Raw genomic sequence first — 17563 nt, forward strand, 5'->3', positions numbered from 1 at the left:
AGTTTATAGTGCTTAAACAACAAAAAGTATAGTGCACGGTTTCAGATTGGCATTAAAATAAATAATTTAAAATGGAATTCTAATTACCATATATGTTAGTGTATAAATCAATCTCAAGATTTTCAGCTCCAAATTCTGATTTGGATCTATATTTGCTGAATAAGTTAACCTCTTGACATATGCAGTACATGATAGGCTACCATATCCACATTTCAGTTCTATGGTGAAAACATAAGTGGCTTGGTTAAAAAAAATGACATATCACATAAAACTACAAAGAATGAGTTATTAACAAATTTGGATATTGCATTGTTGATCTGTCACAGTTTAATTGCATGCCTTCCAGGCACCCACATTAGACATGCTTGTTGGTGTTGCATATAACCTACCTGCATTGCCAATGAGAATGATAACATTGATGTTGTAAGAGTTGTGGAAAAAGTCAAAAAATGCAATCCTGGTCATAATGTGGCTTATTTGTTGCCATTTTGTCTTGTGACTTTGGGAAAACTGGAAGCATTGCACTTTTTATTAAACAATGTAATATAATTGTTGTTGCATTCACAGAACCATGTTGTCCTTCATATTACACATTATTGGTTAATGTATATTTTAACCAATAGTTTTTATCAGCTGAACTCAATAGCATTGAAATGTCATTCTCATCCACAGGACTACAATTTATTTCTCATTAACGAAGACTTGCATAAAATGGTAGTGAAATTATGGGATTTGACTATTATTATTCTTACTTGGTGTAGCTAAACACCTTTTGCCTGTATTCATGTAAAATATTTTAATAGTAAATTGTAATTATAAATGTCTTCTTTCAAACTTCTTTTTTTTCCCTGATTAAAATTAGAATTCACATTTTGTTTTTTAACAGAATACAGTAAAAAAAATTGGGGCAGAATGTCAAAGGTATGGGATAGCTTAAGTACACCAAATATATACTTACACCCCATTTCAGTACAAAATATGTAGAATCTTATATACCATAAAATATGGTATACATTCAAACCTCAGTACAGTGATTGTCAATATAATGATAAATCCATCTATAACGATTCCCTATGCAATTTGTATTAGCTTAATAATAAATATAAAACTTGCTTTTGATTGAACAAAACAATATCCTCTACTGCAATAAATCTGTTTAGCAATACATTTTTATTTTTACTCATAAATTACATAGTGCTTTAATTTCTTCACAATGATGATAATGCAGTAAATTAAAATTTAATATACTGCTCATATTTGGAATCAGTTGGTACTCTCTTAATACTGTGATTGCAGCAAGAACATACCTTCAATAAGCAAGCATTGGTACAGACAGACAAGTGCCACATTTAGTGTGTTTTTGGTGTTGTAGTCTCTAAACTGTTTGTTAATAATAATACTATAATAATGCACCAAATAATATATTTTTTTCTGTTCTAACATTACAAATAGTTATTTCTACAAAGTTAGGCAGTTAGGCAAAGTTAAACAAGGAAGGGGATTTTTTTAAAAACCGTCACTATAACAATATTTTTTCTTGTTCCACTAAATATCATTATAGAGGAATTTGATGATAATAAACGACGCTTTTAGCCCACGACTATAAACTAGGTAGAGTTAGATAACCTAATAGGATTTAACAACTTGGAAGGCTTCTTTCTGTCGGCCTTGGTGTGATAAGCCCTCCAAATTGTTAAATCCTATTTATTGGGTTATCTAACTATCTAATAGAAGAATTTGACTGTGTCCATTTCTAAATTCTCCAAACACAAGTTTTAGTTGAAAATATTGTGATGACTTGTTAAAGTTACGGTAAGTTATGACAGCAATTGTTAGGAGTATGTCTCACTTGTTTACCACTCAGGCATAAAACATGAACTTTACCAATCATATAAGTCAACTTATAATTTTGGAGATATTTTCAGCTTAGGCTATGTGTATGTAGTTGACAAGTTGTTGAAACACTTTGTGGTTACCTGTATTTGAACTTAATGTATTGTATGTACTGTACTGTACATATAGACAATGAAACAATAAAACTGTGTTTTGATAGTTACTGGAGTTATGGAAGGATTCAACAATGCCAAAACATTTTTGTGTTATGGCTACGAGTGACCTAGTGTAAATCGGAAACTACACACCAGACTGTGTAAGAGGACCGTGTCATAGGACTGGTCATTACCAGATTACCAACTATAAGGACATTTTATTGTATATAAGGATATATATAATATTATCAGAAAGTTTTTGACTCAGAGTACACACAGATGGCGACATAAAACACAGTATTGATGGATGTTGGGTTGGTATGAGATGCATATGACTCTGTTCTTGAACAACTAAACTTTATAAATCTTAATGGCTATTTGTTATAAATTTTATGGACTTATCACACCCCAGTTTTCAATTGGAAAGCTCACTGATTTATTAAACCAATATGTACAGTACATTTCGGGCCATATGCCCTTTCTTGGTTATAATTCAAGTATTTTTGTATTTTCCAATTTGCATTTAACATTAAATTTTAATTATTTCTTACAATTAGGATTTTTTATTTCTAGAAAATAAATTTTTTTTAAAAATATACTTTTTTTACTCAATTACCAAATGCAAGAAAAAAATCAAATCTGGTGTTGGACCATTTGTTATGTGTTTGTCTCTCGTGCTTATTTTCATCTCAAGTCTCCATTCCTCAGATTGACATCTTCCCATCACCAGAAGTCAACCAAGTTGCCCTGGGGCGTCAAGATGTCAAAGGAACATTCACTTGTGAACCACAGACATTCCTTCATTTGGAACTATTTTGGAAAGGAGAGGAAGACCCAGAGTCCACTACTGACTTTGGCATGCAGAAATCTTGTAAGCTCCTTTAATGTCAAACAAATGCTTTCTTGTAACTGTTGTGTCTGTCTCAGTGCCAGCTGCATCCACATATGACCCTTTCAACCCTGTGTCCTGCATCTTGATTATCACAATCCCTATTGACAACCTCACAGCAACCATATATAAATGTGGGATGGTGTTGCTCTGCAAATATTTTAGATAGTGTATGTACCAGTAATATGGAGGAAGAAACCTAATATCAGACAATTCATCAAAAATATTAATTTCATTTGGCTTGAAAATAGAATTAGAGCAGGAAAGTGATGTTGCAATGTACTTCCTTGACATCTCAATCACCTTAAAGGGAGATGGTGTCACCATGGATATTTACAGAAAGTTGACTTACAATCCAATATTTATATCCTGGGCCTCACTCGACTAAGTAGCTAAAGCTTGGTGACTTTCAGGACTCATAAAATGAGCATATACACATTGCACTAACATACTATGTAGGATAAGAGAGCTGGAGTACTACATTGAAGAGATTGAGCATCAATTTGGAGTCAAGCACAAAATAACAGAAATGGTCAACAAATGGGACAAGAAGACATGACAAGTAGAATGGATATGCAGTTGTGAAATACAAAACATTCTTCTACAATGTAGAGAGAAATAAGGATTTCTGCTACAGAAAAATCATATTTAAAAGGAACCAAGCTGTATATGGGATGTTACGGAATGACAGAAGCTATTGACCCAACATACCGGAATACCAGTAAAAGACAGCAGGAGGCATAATGGCTTATGCTACATAGGAGATTAGAAGATCACTAAAACAGGATTAAAGAACAAAGATAACATCCAGAAGGAATAGCCAGTTACAGCCTTAGCAGTCTATGCAATAGCAGAACTCATATTCCATAGCAGTAGACTGGAATAAAGCAGAAATAATCCAAAAGGTTCAGGAGAGATGACATATTAAGTAGGCAGAAGCATGGTACATTCATATGGCTACAAGAGGGGACAGAAAGTAAACTGTAGAGAAAACACTATGATTTCAGCAGCCTGGAGAATGTTGCTTGATAAAAATCTATGAACAAGCTAATTAAGAGGATACTGTAGGATGGATAGTGTTCAGGTTACATGGCAGTGATTGTAAATACTGGAGTAGAGTTTATAAAATATAAATTGTAAACAAAGCAGAAAGATTATGTCATAATGTATACATTTTATTTTTATACTTTTATATAGTTTGGATTTTTGAGCTGCAATTTGAAAAAATTGTAGATTTATAAATTCCTATCGTTGTCTGTCCTCAGTTGCAAGAATGGAGTTAGACAGATGAAATTTGAGACCAGATATGAAAAGCTTAGGAGCAGGAGGCCCAGATTAACTATATATAACTTTTTGGTGCATACCGAAAGTCATGTTATTTCAATTCAAAAATTTTCTCCCGAACAGAGTTAGATAGACGATCGGCACGACTCTATTGCTAACAGGAAAAGTACAATGTACTAATTCTAAAAACTTTAAATTAAAATCCGAGTAAAAAGCTACTCTTTAAAATCCGACTTCGAGTGAGTTAAGAAGACAAAAAAGAACGAAAAGATGCTTTTTTTGTCTTCTTAACTCACTCGAAGTCGGATTTTAAAGAGTAGCTTTTTACTCGGATTTTAATTTATAGTTTTTAGAATTGAAATTTTACCGATCCCATTGGTTTTTAAATTTTTTGAATAGTTTCAGTACAATGTACTGTACAGAGGCAAGACACTACTAAAAAATTGCAGCTTGCCATTGTGATAATGTCAATAAATAATTGCTTGTTTTTTAGTATGTATTGCAATATTCCATTCAACATGTAAATGTCAGTCAAACACACTATTCCAAAAACGGAGCATTGTAAGAATAAGTGGCTTTGTTTTTTTTTTAAATTGTAAAATTCAGATATCTCCGAAAGAAGGTCAATTAAGACTAAAAACATTAGAATAGTAAATGTTCACTGAATGATAAATGGTTGTATATTGTGGTTAATGCTGGTATAGTTACTGAAGGAATTAAAAAGAAGACATTATAAAATTCAAAAGTCATAATTTTAAATTTTATTTCTTAGAATTTAGTAAATTGTTTTTCTTTTACTTTTTGTTTAACATTATTAATATATTGAAATAAATAATGAATATTAATTATTAGTTTATTTTACTTAACTAAATCAGTTATAGGCCAACTAGGGCTTTGCCCACTTCAAAAATTTCTGGATTTATTATTAATGAAACTGCCAATTTGTGAATAATAATAGAATTTGTAGATAAGTGGCTCAATCCCTGTTCTCTTTGCCCACTTGTTCAAAAATTTTGTGCTGCCATTTCCAGCAGCACAGCCAGGGGATGCAAGAGAGCAATTGCACTATCCTGCAGGACCAAATAAATTTAAATTATATCACCAGTGGATTTTGAATTTTACTTTCCTGATCATTATATATATTTAATATGGGAAAGTATTGTGAATCATGTCAATTCAACCTCCAAGTTTTTTTTGCAAATATCAATGTTTTGAGACCTCCTGAACCCAAAAATAGTCAAAAGGAGGGAAAAATTCCATTTGTGGGCACGAGTATGTTGGCTCTATTTCCTTTAATATCTCGGGATAGGAAAAGATTAAGGAACAAAATTTGGCATGGTAACTTGTGTATTAAAGACTGCCGTTAAAGGTCGAGGGGTCATATTGTATCTTAAGTGGAGTTGGACTTAATGAAAATTTTATTCATTGGCATTTCTTAAAAAAAAAATCTTGGTTCTCAAAATTAAGCCTTTTGCCTTTTTAGAATAATTAAAAATATATAATTTATTTTTTTAGTAAAACCTCAACAGATACCATCACAAACAACTTTATTTTAAACAGCTGAAATAAATAAAAATATGTATTTAGTAGATTTAGATTTTGTGCTAGGAAATTTTTCTACAAAGAGATGAAACCTAGAGCAACATAATTTTAGGCAAAGGGAGTCTGACAAAAGATTATGTTGCAAACTTTCCTGATGAAGCAGGAAAGTTTGCAACATGGATTTATTAGTAATGTAATAAAATAAGATTTTTTCCTTTTCTGGGAGTAATGGCTCAAACCATCCACACAGTCACTGGTTTTTGTGACAGACCACTGCCGAGTGAACGAGTGACAAAACATCGTCGTACAACAAACCTTCACACAATGCAAATTAGGTTCAGAAAGTATTTAGGGTATTTGAATATTCAAATTTGAGAAAAGTGTGATATTGGTCAGTATCTAAATTTTATTACTATTTAAAACTGGTCATATTACTCTATTTTTTCCAAATTAATTTAATAAAAATTTAATATTTATCAATGTTTGTATATAAAATAAGTCTTGCCTCATGGCTTTATATAATTCAATGCTTAAAAGAAATATAATCAATGTAAGTTAAATTGTTCAAAGAACATATGCAATTGTAAACAATATTTGGTATTTATTCATTACTCTTATTTTGTTGTGTTGAGATTTTAAGAGCAAAGAATGTCTTTGAAAAGGAATATTGAATCTTAGTGAGTAGCTTAATTTACTATACTAGTTTAATTTGTATATAACTAGTATATATTCTTTACAATTTTTCAAAATATTCATTCTATGATTGCCAGTATGTTGCTTTTAAAAAGATTGCTTTTTACAGTTAATTAATTATATAATAGAATTTAACTGCAACAGCAGGACTAGACTGGCATCTGGCAAATTGCAGAGAGGTGATGTTTTCCAGGGCTGGTTAACGTAGTGCTGGAGTTATACAAGAATGCATAATTTTAAAACCTTTTTCTAGTTTATCGTATAACTCCGATCAAGCAGAAAGTTCCACCATCTCCAGGGTTTTGTTTTAAAAACCTGTCAGAAATGTTTTTTATATAAAATTTTATGCCTAATATTAGCAGAAGTGACTAATAAAAATTATAATATTATATTCAAGTTAACCTAATTATTTTTTTTTGTGGGGAAGTTACCCAGAACTGAGGCCCGAAAGGTCCATTGTACCAGGATCAACCAGAAGTTGAGAGGCTTGACCAGGGACTGACATATTCAATACCCACCCACCTGAAGATCCATGGGGCAGTTGCAGCTTTTTCTCCCAGGTCCAGTGGCTGCCACATAATGCAGAATCCCAAGGGGCATACTTTTCATCAGTTGAAACCCCAAATCAAAGACTGCCAGCACTTATAACTCAGACTTGATCCTTGGCCTCCCAGAGTGACAAACCAAAACTAAACTGTTAAGGCCATTACTTTGTTCAATTAAAGAAAAAATAATACAGAGTTTTTTAGAAGACGATCTGTTTTTAATACGATATCGGGGCAGAATTTTGTTTCTAGTCTGATCCTGTGAAACAGAAACAAAACCATTGCATTTATACATAATCAACAAAGCCTGATTCAGTTACCTAAATACTGAGTTTGTCTGGCTACATACATAAATTATTAAATTTAATACATAATGGTAGCCTAACTGCCTATCTTTAGACCAAATTACTTAGGCCAATAATTTAATAAATCAAACAAAGTATAGCTTAAAGAATCTGGCATTTAGTTAATTTGCATTGTCATTTTAATGTTTATTACTATTTTCTTTGATTCTAATGCAGCATTGGATCTAATGTACATCTGATTTTTGAGACAAGGAAACCCAAAAGAAGTTAGTTTGCAAATGTAATGCACACTCTGTATCAAAAATGCAGCTGCAGAAAAGTTAATGCATTTAAACAATATCAATGCATTTTTTGAACAGTATTTTATTTTCATGTTTGCAGTGCTTCATGACGTCCGCATTTTTGAATGTATTTATTTATGATTCCATTATTGGGTACACGGAATCTGCAGACCAATATAAAATCACAGGCAAAATTATCGTACGATTAATGTTTTAATGGTGAGATTTCATGTTGGTATGCACAAACATGAAATTTATGAGGTATTTACGACTCCTGGTAAAAGTTTTCGAACAATAACATCTATGCATAAATTATTGATTGCAGGAATTTTTTTTATTTGTTACCAAAAATCTTAGAGTAATAAAAATTCTGGATTTATTTCTAATGATAAGAGCTTTTATTATGCAAAATATCACTGGAAAAATAATTTGGAATATTCAAAAAAAGACACTTGTCCAATCCTAGTCTGGAAAAGTTTTTGAACATAGAAAAAAAAAGTGTGTTAAAGCACTCTAACAATAATCATAGAAGAACTGTGTATTCTAAAAGAAACTGTAAATGGCAAAGTGTACAAAGAAATTTTGGACACTTCTGATTTCTGTGAAGAAAATCAATTTGGGGATGGGGAATTGCTTTCCAGAGGATTAATGCGAGTTGTCATTATATGAAAAATGTAAAAGAATTTTTGAAAAAGAGAAACATTAAATCTTTACCTTGACCACCAAACAGCCCTGATTTAAATGTGAGAACCCGGGCTAATACTTTTTATAATTTCAATGATCCTAATTATTTAATTTTTGTTCAAGAAAAATTATATTTACGCCCAAATTAATAAATTCAACGGAGGAAATTTGTGAGATTTTCCCACTGATAACATTTTTTTTGTGGTGACACATTCCAATAAAAACTATTCGTCGAAAGAAGTTCACAAAAAATCTGGGATTGGATTAACCACCAGCTTCTTGCATGACCTTACCAAATATGATCATCAGAATAGAAATGGGGAATAACCCCACATAAAAATAGAGGGAAGGAAGGTCAAGAGAGATTTCGCCTACCTGTTTTGAAAGTATGTGGTCATTCCCACTGATCTTCTCAAGAGTTTGCCTGCCCTTTTGAAGTATTTCCTCATCCTGCCGTGCTCCATTGCCGATTGGCTTGATTTCCTGCCATTTTTATCGAACCTTGTTACTCTGAACTAACTATTTCGAACTATTCGGGACTCGTCGTACCTAAGGGTTCTCCTCTTCCAGACGTCCAACCTACCATCACAAATTTGGGTATTTATTGATCCAATTGTATGCAATTGTAAACACTATCTCTCTGATAGGCATGCATAAAGGTTTAGGCTCTCCCTCTATTTATATTTATTTGAAGAATAAATTATTGTTGTTTTATTATGGTTAAATGTGTAATGGAGTGTGTTATTTCTGGTGCACTGTCTCTCAACTCCCTCCTCTGTCCTGGGCTCATTCATTCCCTCATAGGTGACCAGTCGTGCGATAATTATTCGGAAGGTTACCGTGCACCTAAAGTCAAAGGTGGTGCCAGTCCTGACTTGGGCATAGCTGATGTAGCAATGCCCAAGTCAGAGTGGGATATTACGTTCTGTAGACTAAGAGCGAAACTAAATTTAAGTAGCAACAAAAATTTAAAAAGTGAAGCAATGGAGGCCAGAGAAGGAGAAATACATTCTCCGGGGCACTTGCGTGGAGAGACAGCCGGGAGCACACTCGCATTAGGTGGAATTGGAGGCACGATTCCTTTGATATCTTCCTTTTTGGGAGATCCGACCGGTCTTTGGTGACTTAGCAGTTTCGTCCAACAACTCAAAGAAGTAAGTTGACTAACTGGGAAAAGGTGCAATGCTTTGGGGTTGCCAAATTAAAATTCGTGGGTATAATTTAGGGAGTTTACCTGGAAGGATACATGAATTAAGACCTATGATGAGTTCAAAACACTTACAATAAAGAGGTTCAAGAGTGTCCTACTCCCTACGATTACAAAGATTTTATGCTTGTGTTCAAACGGGAGATTTACAGACCTATACAGTCAGATTACAAATGCTTGCATTGGAAACTGCAATTGAACAGCCAAGTGGGGATGCGCAGGAGGACAAAATTATTTATAAGTGTCAAAGAAAAGAATTGGATGAACGGCTGAGGGTTGAATGATAACATAAAGTGACAGGTAATACCACGAGAACCTGATACGTTTGATTGGGCAGTACGAGCGGCTATTAGTGAGGAGACCACAGATCAGCCAATGGGAAAATTTTGAGTGATTATAAGAATGGTCAATAACCCCGGTGACAAATGGCAGGAATGAGCGCACACTTCAGTTTTGAATGATTTCTTGGTAAAGTTTTAAGGTTACGATTTAGAAGTTGCATTTGTTAGTAAAAATTGAAATGTTATAGCTTTCAGAATGGGAATCATTGAATGTGCACTTCAATTGTTGACAAAAATAATAAGTTTTCTGTTTTCAACAATCATGAACTTTTCCAGCCAGTTTCCATAGATGACATCTTATTTGCTGCATATTATGTAGACAATATATGGCCACTGTGGAAACATTGAGACTTAAAGATTTTTCAATTACTAATGATGGTAGTTTTTCATTAACCATCACATTCACTTCCAAAAGTTACACATTCTTTGCTTTTTTTTTTACCATGTGACATGAATTACCTTTGAATGCCATTGTTTTGTCTGGCAGACATTTTTAAAAGCTCATTTTGTATGCATTGAAAACATCACCCAAGCTATACTCCTGTATAATTTAATAAATCCTATACTCCTGTCTGATAAAGTTTCATCTACTTTGCTCAATCTTCCTCGTGTACTTCTACACTTTCACCACAGATTTTATTGATAACTAGTCCATGCTTCTTAAAATCCAGAAATTAACCACTTGTTTTTTCTCTTAGTAGTTTTTGTTGGAATATTCTCATCTCTACATTGTACAAATGACTTTGACGTGCACTTTTCAGCATCTACGTACTTACGTTTATCTTATTTTTCTGTTCTGATTTTGTCGTTCATCAAATTTTTCCAAATTCTCTCCTTAGTTTTTGGATATTTAAAGAGTATTAAAGGAAATGTCAAATTCTTTTGCAATTCCTTAATTTTTTGTTTTTACGACGAATACCTTTTCTGTTATCAACAAAATCTTTAGCTCTATCTTTGGAATGAAAATGCTCAATAAACTTGATTAACTGGTTACTATCAACAATGAAAATGTCAAACTTTACAGTGAAATTTATACAGTATGAATGTTTAGTTCCAAATAAGGAGAGACACAAAGACAAACTGATAAATTTGATTGGGCAATAACTCAGTAAGTTGTTAAATCACAGATGTGTTTGTCACATTTTTAAATTTTTAAAAACTAAAAATTTAAACATTGATAAAATTTTGAATTGTATGTTATGCAATTGGAGACTTAATTCTAAACAAAATTCCAAAATCTTAAATTCATCCTGTTAAAAATACAAAAGCAAGAACACGAAATTAAATATCAAATAAAAGCTCTGCATCTTTAGTTTTGAGTTAGTGAAAGGCATTCCGAAAACTTCAACTTATAGAAACATAGAATGAATAGTGTCTACAGGAGGGTTAATATATTAGAATGTTGACTACTATTAAAGTCTTGTTGTACATAATTGTTAGATATTTTTATGTTATTGATGGGATAGGTCATAATTAGAGGCCTTTAATGCCACGAGTCTTATTTTTACATCACTAATTCTATGGCATCATTTTAACAATTTTATTAGGCTAATATTAATAATAGGAAATACTTAATAGACTAACAATATTGAGCTAACATTGTAAGACGAAAATCCCAGAAAAACTCGCGTGGCACTCTTTTAAGAAACATTGCATTTCCGCCAGTTTAAACGGTACCGAGTACGATTACGTGCAAATATCAAATCCGGTGTCGATTAGTATAGGTTTAATTTACTAAAACTAAAATGACATTTGTGTCGATTCAGCAGAGCCTAACATAAAAAATGAACGGGTTTCCGATTTTGTTATTACGGAAAACAATATTTAACTTGCAATAAATACCGAACATTTCTGTTGACACGAATTTGTCTCAAGTTGGCTATTTAGAAAAATATCTTTGGGCAAGTGTCTAGAAATTAAGGTGCATCCCAGATTCGAGTAAATATGGTAGATAATTTAGACCAGTGACAAGCACCTTTTCTAGATGCTGACACAAGTGAACGTCATAGACTTCACTTGTGTCAGCACTTTTTAACCATCAGTAGTACACTAGATACTAAAATAATACATGCAAACTAGTAATATGTAGTTTATTCTCATCATTTCATTGATGAAGTTTAGCATGAATGCTTGTCACAAATATTCATTAGGAGTTGCACAATAGTGCAAGGTGGAAGATGGGAAAATAAAATTACATTGACAAAGTCCTAGGCTCTAGATTGCTTGTGACTGATTTAGACCTACAGACATAATTGTAGTAAAATTATAATCAGTATATCTAAAGTTTCAGGCTTTGCTTATATAAACATCCTGAATTAATTTTGTATGCGTGTGTGTATGTATATATATATTATATATATACATACACACACACAAAAATCTATGCGCCATGCACTTCTATGTCACTCAACCAATTCCTATGAAACTTGGTAGTTACATTCATGCACTTAGATAATGTTGATTTAATTTCTACAGTACCTACATCCGACTTCCTGCCTTTACATGTAGCACCGTCTGTTGACAGAAAGTTTTTAAAATAATAAACTAAACATAATTCATACAAAAAAGATATAATTTAAAAAACAATTATTATGTTCAGTTGATTACTGGCAATGAGTAGCACACGGCCCTCGTGTGTCAGGTCGAAGTGTTACACTGTGAAAATCATTAACAACTCAGGTTTCCATTTCTGAATAGTATTTGTATACTAGCTTATAGATTTTATAATAACTGCATTATTATTACTAAAATTATAGCAATTTCTCAACATCTAGTTACCCTGAATATAACTTCAAATAAAAGAACACACACACGCACCAGAATGCAGTTACAGCTGGCCAAGAGCCAGAGCTTATCCATGGACAGATATATCCTCTTAAGACACAGTGACCTGTAAAGGTTATACAATAGATCTAAATTATATGTGTGTTTGAAAAAGAAATCAGAGTGGGAAATGGTATGGTAATCTTAATGTATTGTGTATTTTACTACATTTCAATACGTCGTAAGGGAACTAAAAGTATAGTGAAAATTATTGTGCGCACAGTTATTTTCACGTAATTTGTGGATTTACTGTGGAATTTGAAATACCACAGTCCACGAACCATCCATTATCCTGCTTAATTTGATTGTATCTATCTATCTTATCTTTTTTTTTTTTACTAGAGACCGAGATCAAATCTGCTTGATATGAAAGTAAAATTGTACATTTTCCACTTAAAATTATCAATCTTATAAAACAAAAAAAAATACAAACAATTTTTTTCAACAACTTTACTGTCAAAAAATGATATCCTGTTTTGTTACATTAATGTTCCTTTTTTTCACATATTCAATCTAAAATGAAATTTTCAAACAATAATGATATAAGCATGCTAATTTATCAGAGCATGATTATATAAAACAAGTATATTCATTGTGTGTGATATATATATTTATATATATATATTTATAAAAAAAATCATCTGGATGTGAAACAACATATACAACAGACATGGTGAGAATGATGATGATGATTATAATTTGTTATCAGTTTTTTACCCATTCCAATAAAATATATTTGAAATAGACTTTAAAAGTGTGCATGACCAAGAGATGGTCATAATATGAATTTAATATAGACAAAAAGCTATAAAGAATATAAAACTGCTAAAGACATTGCACACATTTTGTTCTTTCAATGTTTTTAAATAGAATTTCATCCATTTTCAAAATTCTGAAAATGCAATCACGATTTATTGTTAAAAAAAAATTCTTTTTTTTTCTTTTAATAAAAGGTCTTGTGGTACAGTCTTTCTTGGACAATTCATTTTTACAACGCTGAATTTTTTCAGTGTTTAAAGCCAAGAAATCATTTTACAAACAAAGACAACAAAGCTTTAAATTCTATTATGTAAAATAATTTTGGCAATTTGATTTTTATTGCTGTTAAATAAACTAAAGGCACCTATAACTCTCTGTAAGCAGAAAATAATTCAAGTCACTCTTCGTTTTTCCTTGTGATTGACCGACTTTTCCGGTCGCGTAAAAGATCTTCCTGAGTCTCAAAACATTTATTCACGGGATACGTGCAATAACTCGCAACGAAAACTATTTCTTTCGAATGATAATTCCGACTACTCGAACGATTCGGTCCCGTAGAACGTGGATGCTAATTAACCGACCGACGTAAATGTGGCCGGCTTATTACAAAATATATTACTGTAAACGTGAGATTAAATTAAAAATTTCATAACCTATACTGCAAAATGCATTAAAAATAACATAACTCTATTCTCAAATTAGTTAAAATTTCTAGCTGTTGCCATCAAACTTATAATCACAATTATTTACCCAGGACAGACAAAAATCCCTTCGCCGATACTAGTTTATTATTATGTTTTTTACTTATGAGATTTTACGTAAAAATGCATATAGACAATGTGTCCTGTTTTATTCCACTATTTACGCCTGCGTCGATACGGATTATTTTTTATACGGTAGAGCCAACGAGATGTGCCGATACTTTAGTTACGACGTCACCTCGAACGAGGTAATCGTTCCCGTAAAATGAGCGAAGAAAACAGTTCATGCACATGAATATCTTTTCGGATTAACAGATTCATTCTACGTTACAATGTATTTGACTCGAGTTGCAATTAAATCTTTTACATAGAAGAATTGGGGATATGATGATATGGCATAAACAGCTACCCCAAACAAAAAGCACAAAACTTTTCGAAAGTTGTGCTAAATTATAATACAATGTAAAGAAAAACCGGCTACAAAATTTTTCATTCCGAAAATGTATTGAACATGCTTAAATCTTCGAAGGAAGTGGCTCCTGTCTGGTCCAACATTTGAAGCATGTCCGTTAATTCCTGTTGCTGAGGTCCATTGCCACCACTACCGTGAGTTGCTTGATGACTAGCTCCAGAAGAGGAGGCAGATGTTTCTGTGGGAGCACCCTGCCACTGTCCCCAAAGACCTAGAATTGAACATGAATTAAACATAAATTACACATTTTTTTTCAAGATGTTCAAGATTTTTATTATATATTATTAGCAAAAGTAATTTAAGTTTTTAACAATAAGAAAAAATTATTTTAAGACTCTTCTTTGTTTAATGTATAATTTTCATTGTTGTTATTGTAATCTTTATACTGTCCAAGATTTATATTCAAAGAAGTCTTTTGTTGTGCTTTGATTTTATTAAATGAATTTGACTTCCTTATTTTAGATGTAGAGAAGACTTCTTTTGATAATGAGTGTTTACTTGTTTACCAACAAACTAACCTCATAATAAAATGTATAAAGACTATACAGAATAAGTAAAGAATTTGGCTGAGAAATTATAGTTTTTGCTCAGCATTTATTGTCATATAATATTTAGTATTGTTCTGATGAAAAATTACATCGTTTCTGTTTGCTGAACTTGCTTTATCTTGTATGGTAATGCATCATTACTAGTAGTGATGTACGGAATTAATTATTTTATTGGGTTTACAAAGTTCACAAAAATAGAACATCTAAAAGTGCATCAATAGTAATATCAGAATGTTTTAGTATATGTCGGACTTTTCCACTCTTTCATAATGTCATTTTATCCTCAAAAGACCAATGCATTTTTTGTTCAGTACATCATTATCATATAAATCTGCTTTTCATCACACCAATCAATTTTTGATTTAGAAATGGCTCATGTGTTTATCAAAGAAACAAATGCAGTGAATTTAACAATTAAATTTTTTTTCCGATAATTTGTTGGTAGTACCCATTACCATTTTATGAAACATTATGCAATTTATGCATGAGAGCTATAAAACTATATGCATACATTATACAGGAGAGAGAATAAAGTTATTAGCATTTTACAGATGCATTATGTGGATTAAATTGATAATATTAATTACTTAACTTCTCATTGGAACTAATAATAACCATTTGTGAACAAATATAATTATAGGATGTAATTAAATCAACAATAGTATTCTATTTAACAGGCCTTATTTTCTACATTTACATATATTAAATAGTAAAATTAATTCTCTAATTATTAATAAAACTGTCATAGCCGATATCCGAGTTACATATACAGTTTACATCATGCATTTTATATGCGTAATCAATACATCCACAATGATTAGGCTGTAAATATACACAATGCATTGTATATGTAAATATATTTTTAATAAAAAGAAAATTAAGACAAAAGTATCATATTTTACAAAACAAAATGTAATTTCTATAAATGAATTTACTCATAATTACAAAATTAATGTAAGATATATTTACTTCTAGATCCAGGAGTAGAACCAAGCTGGGTATAAGTTGGGCCTGATGGACTACGAGTGGCAGGACTCATTTGGTTATAACCTTGATTAAATGATTCTGATGTTGGCTAAGAGTATAACATTAATTATAATTAAATAGGAATAATTTTTAAAATAAATTTCAATTATTTTAAATGATAAATCTATGCATTTATGAATAATTTACACTTTCAATATATTATACCTATAAATTTACAATATCCAAAAATTAAGAATTTTGTCAATACACAAATAAATAATAAAAAGCACAGTAATCCTGTACTTTAAGGAATACAAAAATTTCAACACAATTTTTAAAACTGTGCAAAAAACATTTTCTTGCATAAAAAATATTCTATGATCACTGAATTACAGAAAGCCAAATGCAATATATAGTTGCTATGCATTGAAAAAAAATCTGGTTTCTCATTTTTACAATTAAAAAATATTATTGAATATGGTTATGATTAGTAAACGACAGCATTGACAGATAAGATCATCTGTCAGTGCTATCATTTACCAATCATAACCCATTGCTTTTAGTGATCCCAGAACAAAAAATCTGGAAGAGTCAAGTCTGGAAATTCAGTGACCTTGGAACCGTATGTGAGGGATGCGACGACTAGGGTGCCCCTTGAGGAAAAAAAGAGAAATTAGTGGCCAGTCATGCGACTAGAGAGTTGTTGGACCATTGTCCAGCCATAGTTGTACTGATGTCTTGCCGTTAACCGCATACCCATTCCGGAATGAACAATAAAGTGTATTGTTTCTAGTCTCAACCTTTCTATGTTATTGCGCATAGTAACAACACAGCATTGTGTTGTGCTGTCTAGTAATTGCCAAATTGCTGTATGTCTTTCTGGGAATGAGGTGGTACTATTGTGCTAGTTTTAAACCTGCTTTAGTTGCACCAACAGCAAGTCATCAAACCATTCATTCACCATTGAGTTTTTCAGGATGTTCACAATAGCTTCTTGGTTACTAGGACCAAGAAGCTATTCACCCCATATTCCACACCAGACATATAAGGACCAAAAAACATAATTGGTGTTGCTTATGTTGTGTGCATCATAGAACATAGTCTGCCCGCTGATGCTTATTGTGACAATTATATGCTCCATTCTGTAAAAATAGTGCCTCATCAAGCTGTAAATTTAACATCATATAGCATCATTTAAATTGAGCGTGGTATTCTTTGCAGATATCAGTGGAATGAGTGCATGTCATGGTGATGTAATATCTGTTTGTATGGCTACTACAGCCCACAAGTTATTTCTTTTTAAATAACCTAACCTGACAATGCTGGAAAGAACTCTCTTGCCCTAGGCCCTAATATTGATATTGTAATATCAAATATATATATAATGTAAAAAAATTTTAATGAGAACTAAATAAGCACGTAGAAGATGTAAACAAATAAATACTCAATAGAAAAGTTATTTATTATACTTCAAACACTGAATTATCATTATTTGAGGCCAGTATCAAAATTGGACTGTGTTTGATTTAGTTTTC

At 31.8% G+C, this 17563-nt stretch overlaps 2 protein-coding genes across 6 annotated transcripts in view; both read right to left on the reverse strand.

The window, feature by feature from the left end:
• The window catches only part of LOC136970811 (uncharacterized), a 424253-nt gene that overhangs the window by 163292 nt on the left and 243398 nt on the right, over positions 1–17563 (reverse strand). The window lies entirely within an intron of this gene.
• The window catches only part of tgo (Aryl hydrocarbon receptor nuclear translocator homolog tgo), a 139166-nt gene continuing 135941 nt past the window's right edge, over positions 14339–17563 (reverse strand). For all 5 annotated transcript variants that reach the window (XM_067265270.1, XM_067265268.1, XM_067265269.1 and 2 more), the window contains 2 exons: positions 16032–16137; positions 14339–14725 (listed from right to left, as the gene is read on the reverse strand). In XM_067265270.1, the coding sequence (XP_067121371.1) occupies positions 14532–14725; positions 16032–16137 (300 nt within the window). In that variant the 3' untranslated portion in view covers positions 14339–14531. The remainder of the gene's footprint in view (positions 14726–16031; positions 16138–17563) is intronic.

Source organism: Centruroides vittatus, unplaced genomic scaffold (genome assembly GCF_030686945.1).
Source record: "Centruroides vittatus isolate TY-2023 unplaced genomic scaffold, ASM3068694v2 contig_2190, whole genome shotgun sequence".
Taxonomy (NCBI): Eukaryota; Metazoa; Arthropoda; class Arachnida; order Scorpiones; family Buthidae; genus Centruroides; species Centruroides vittatus.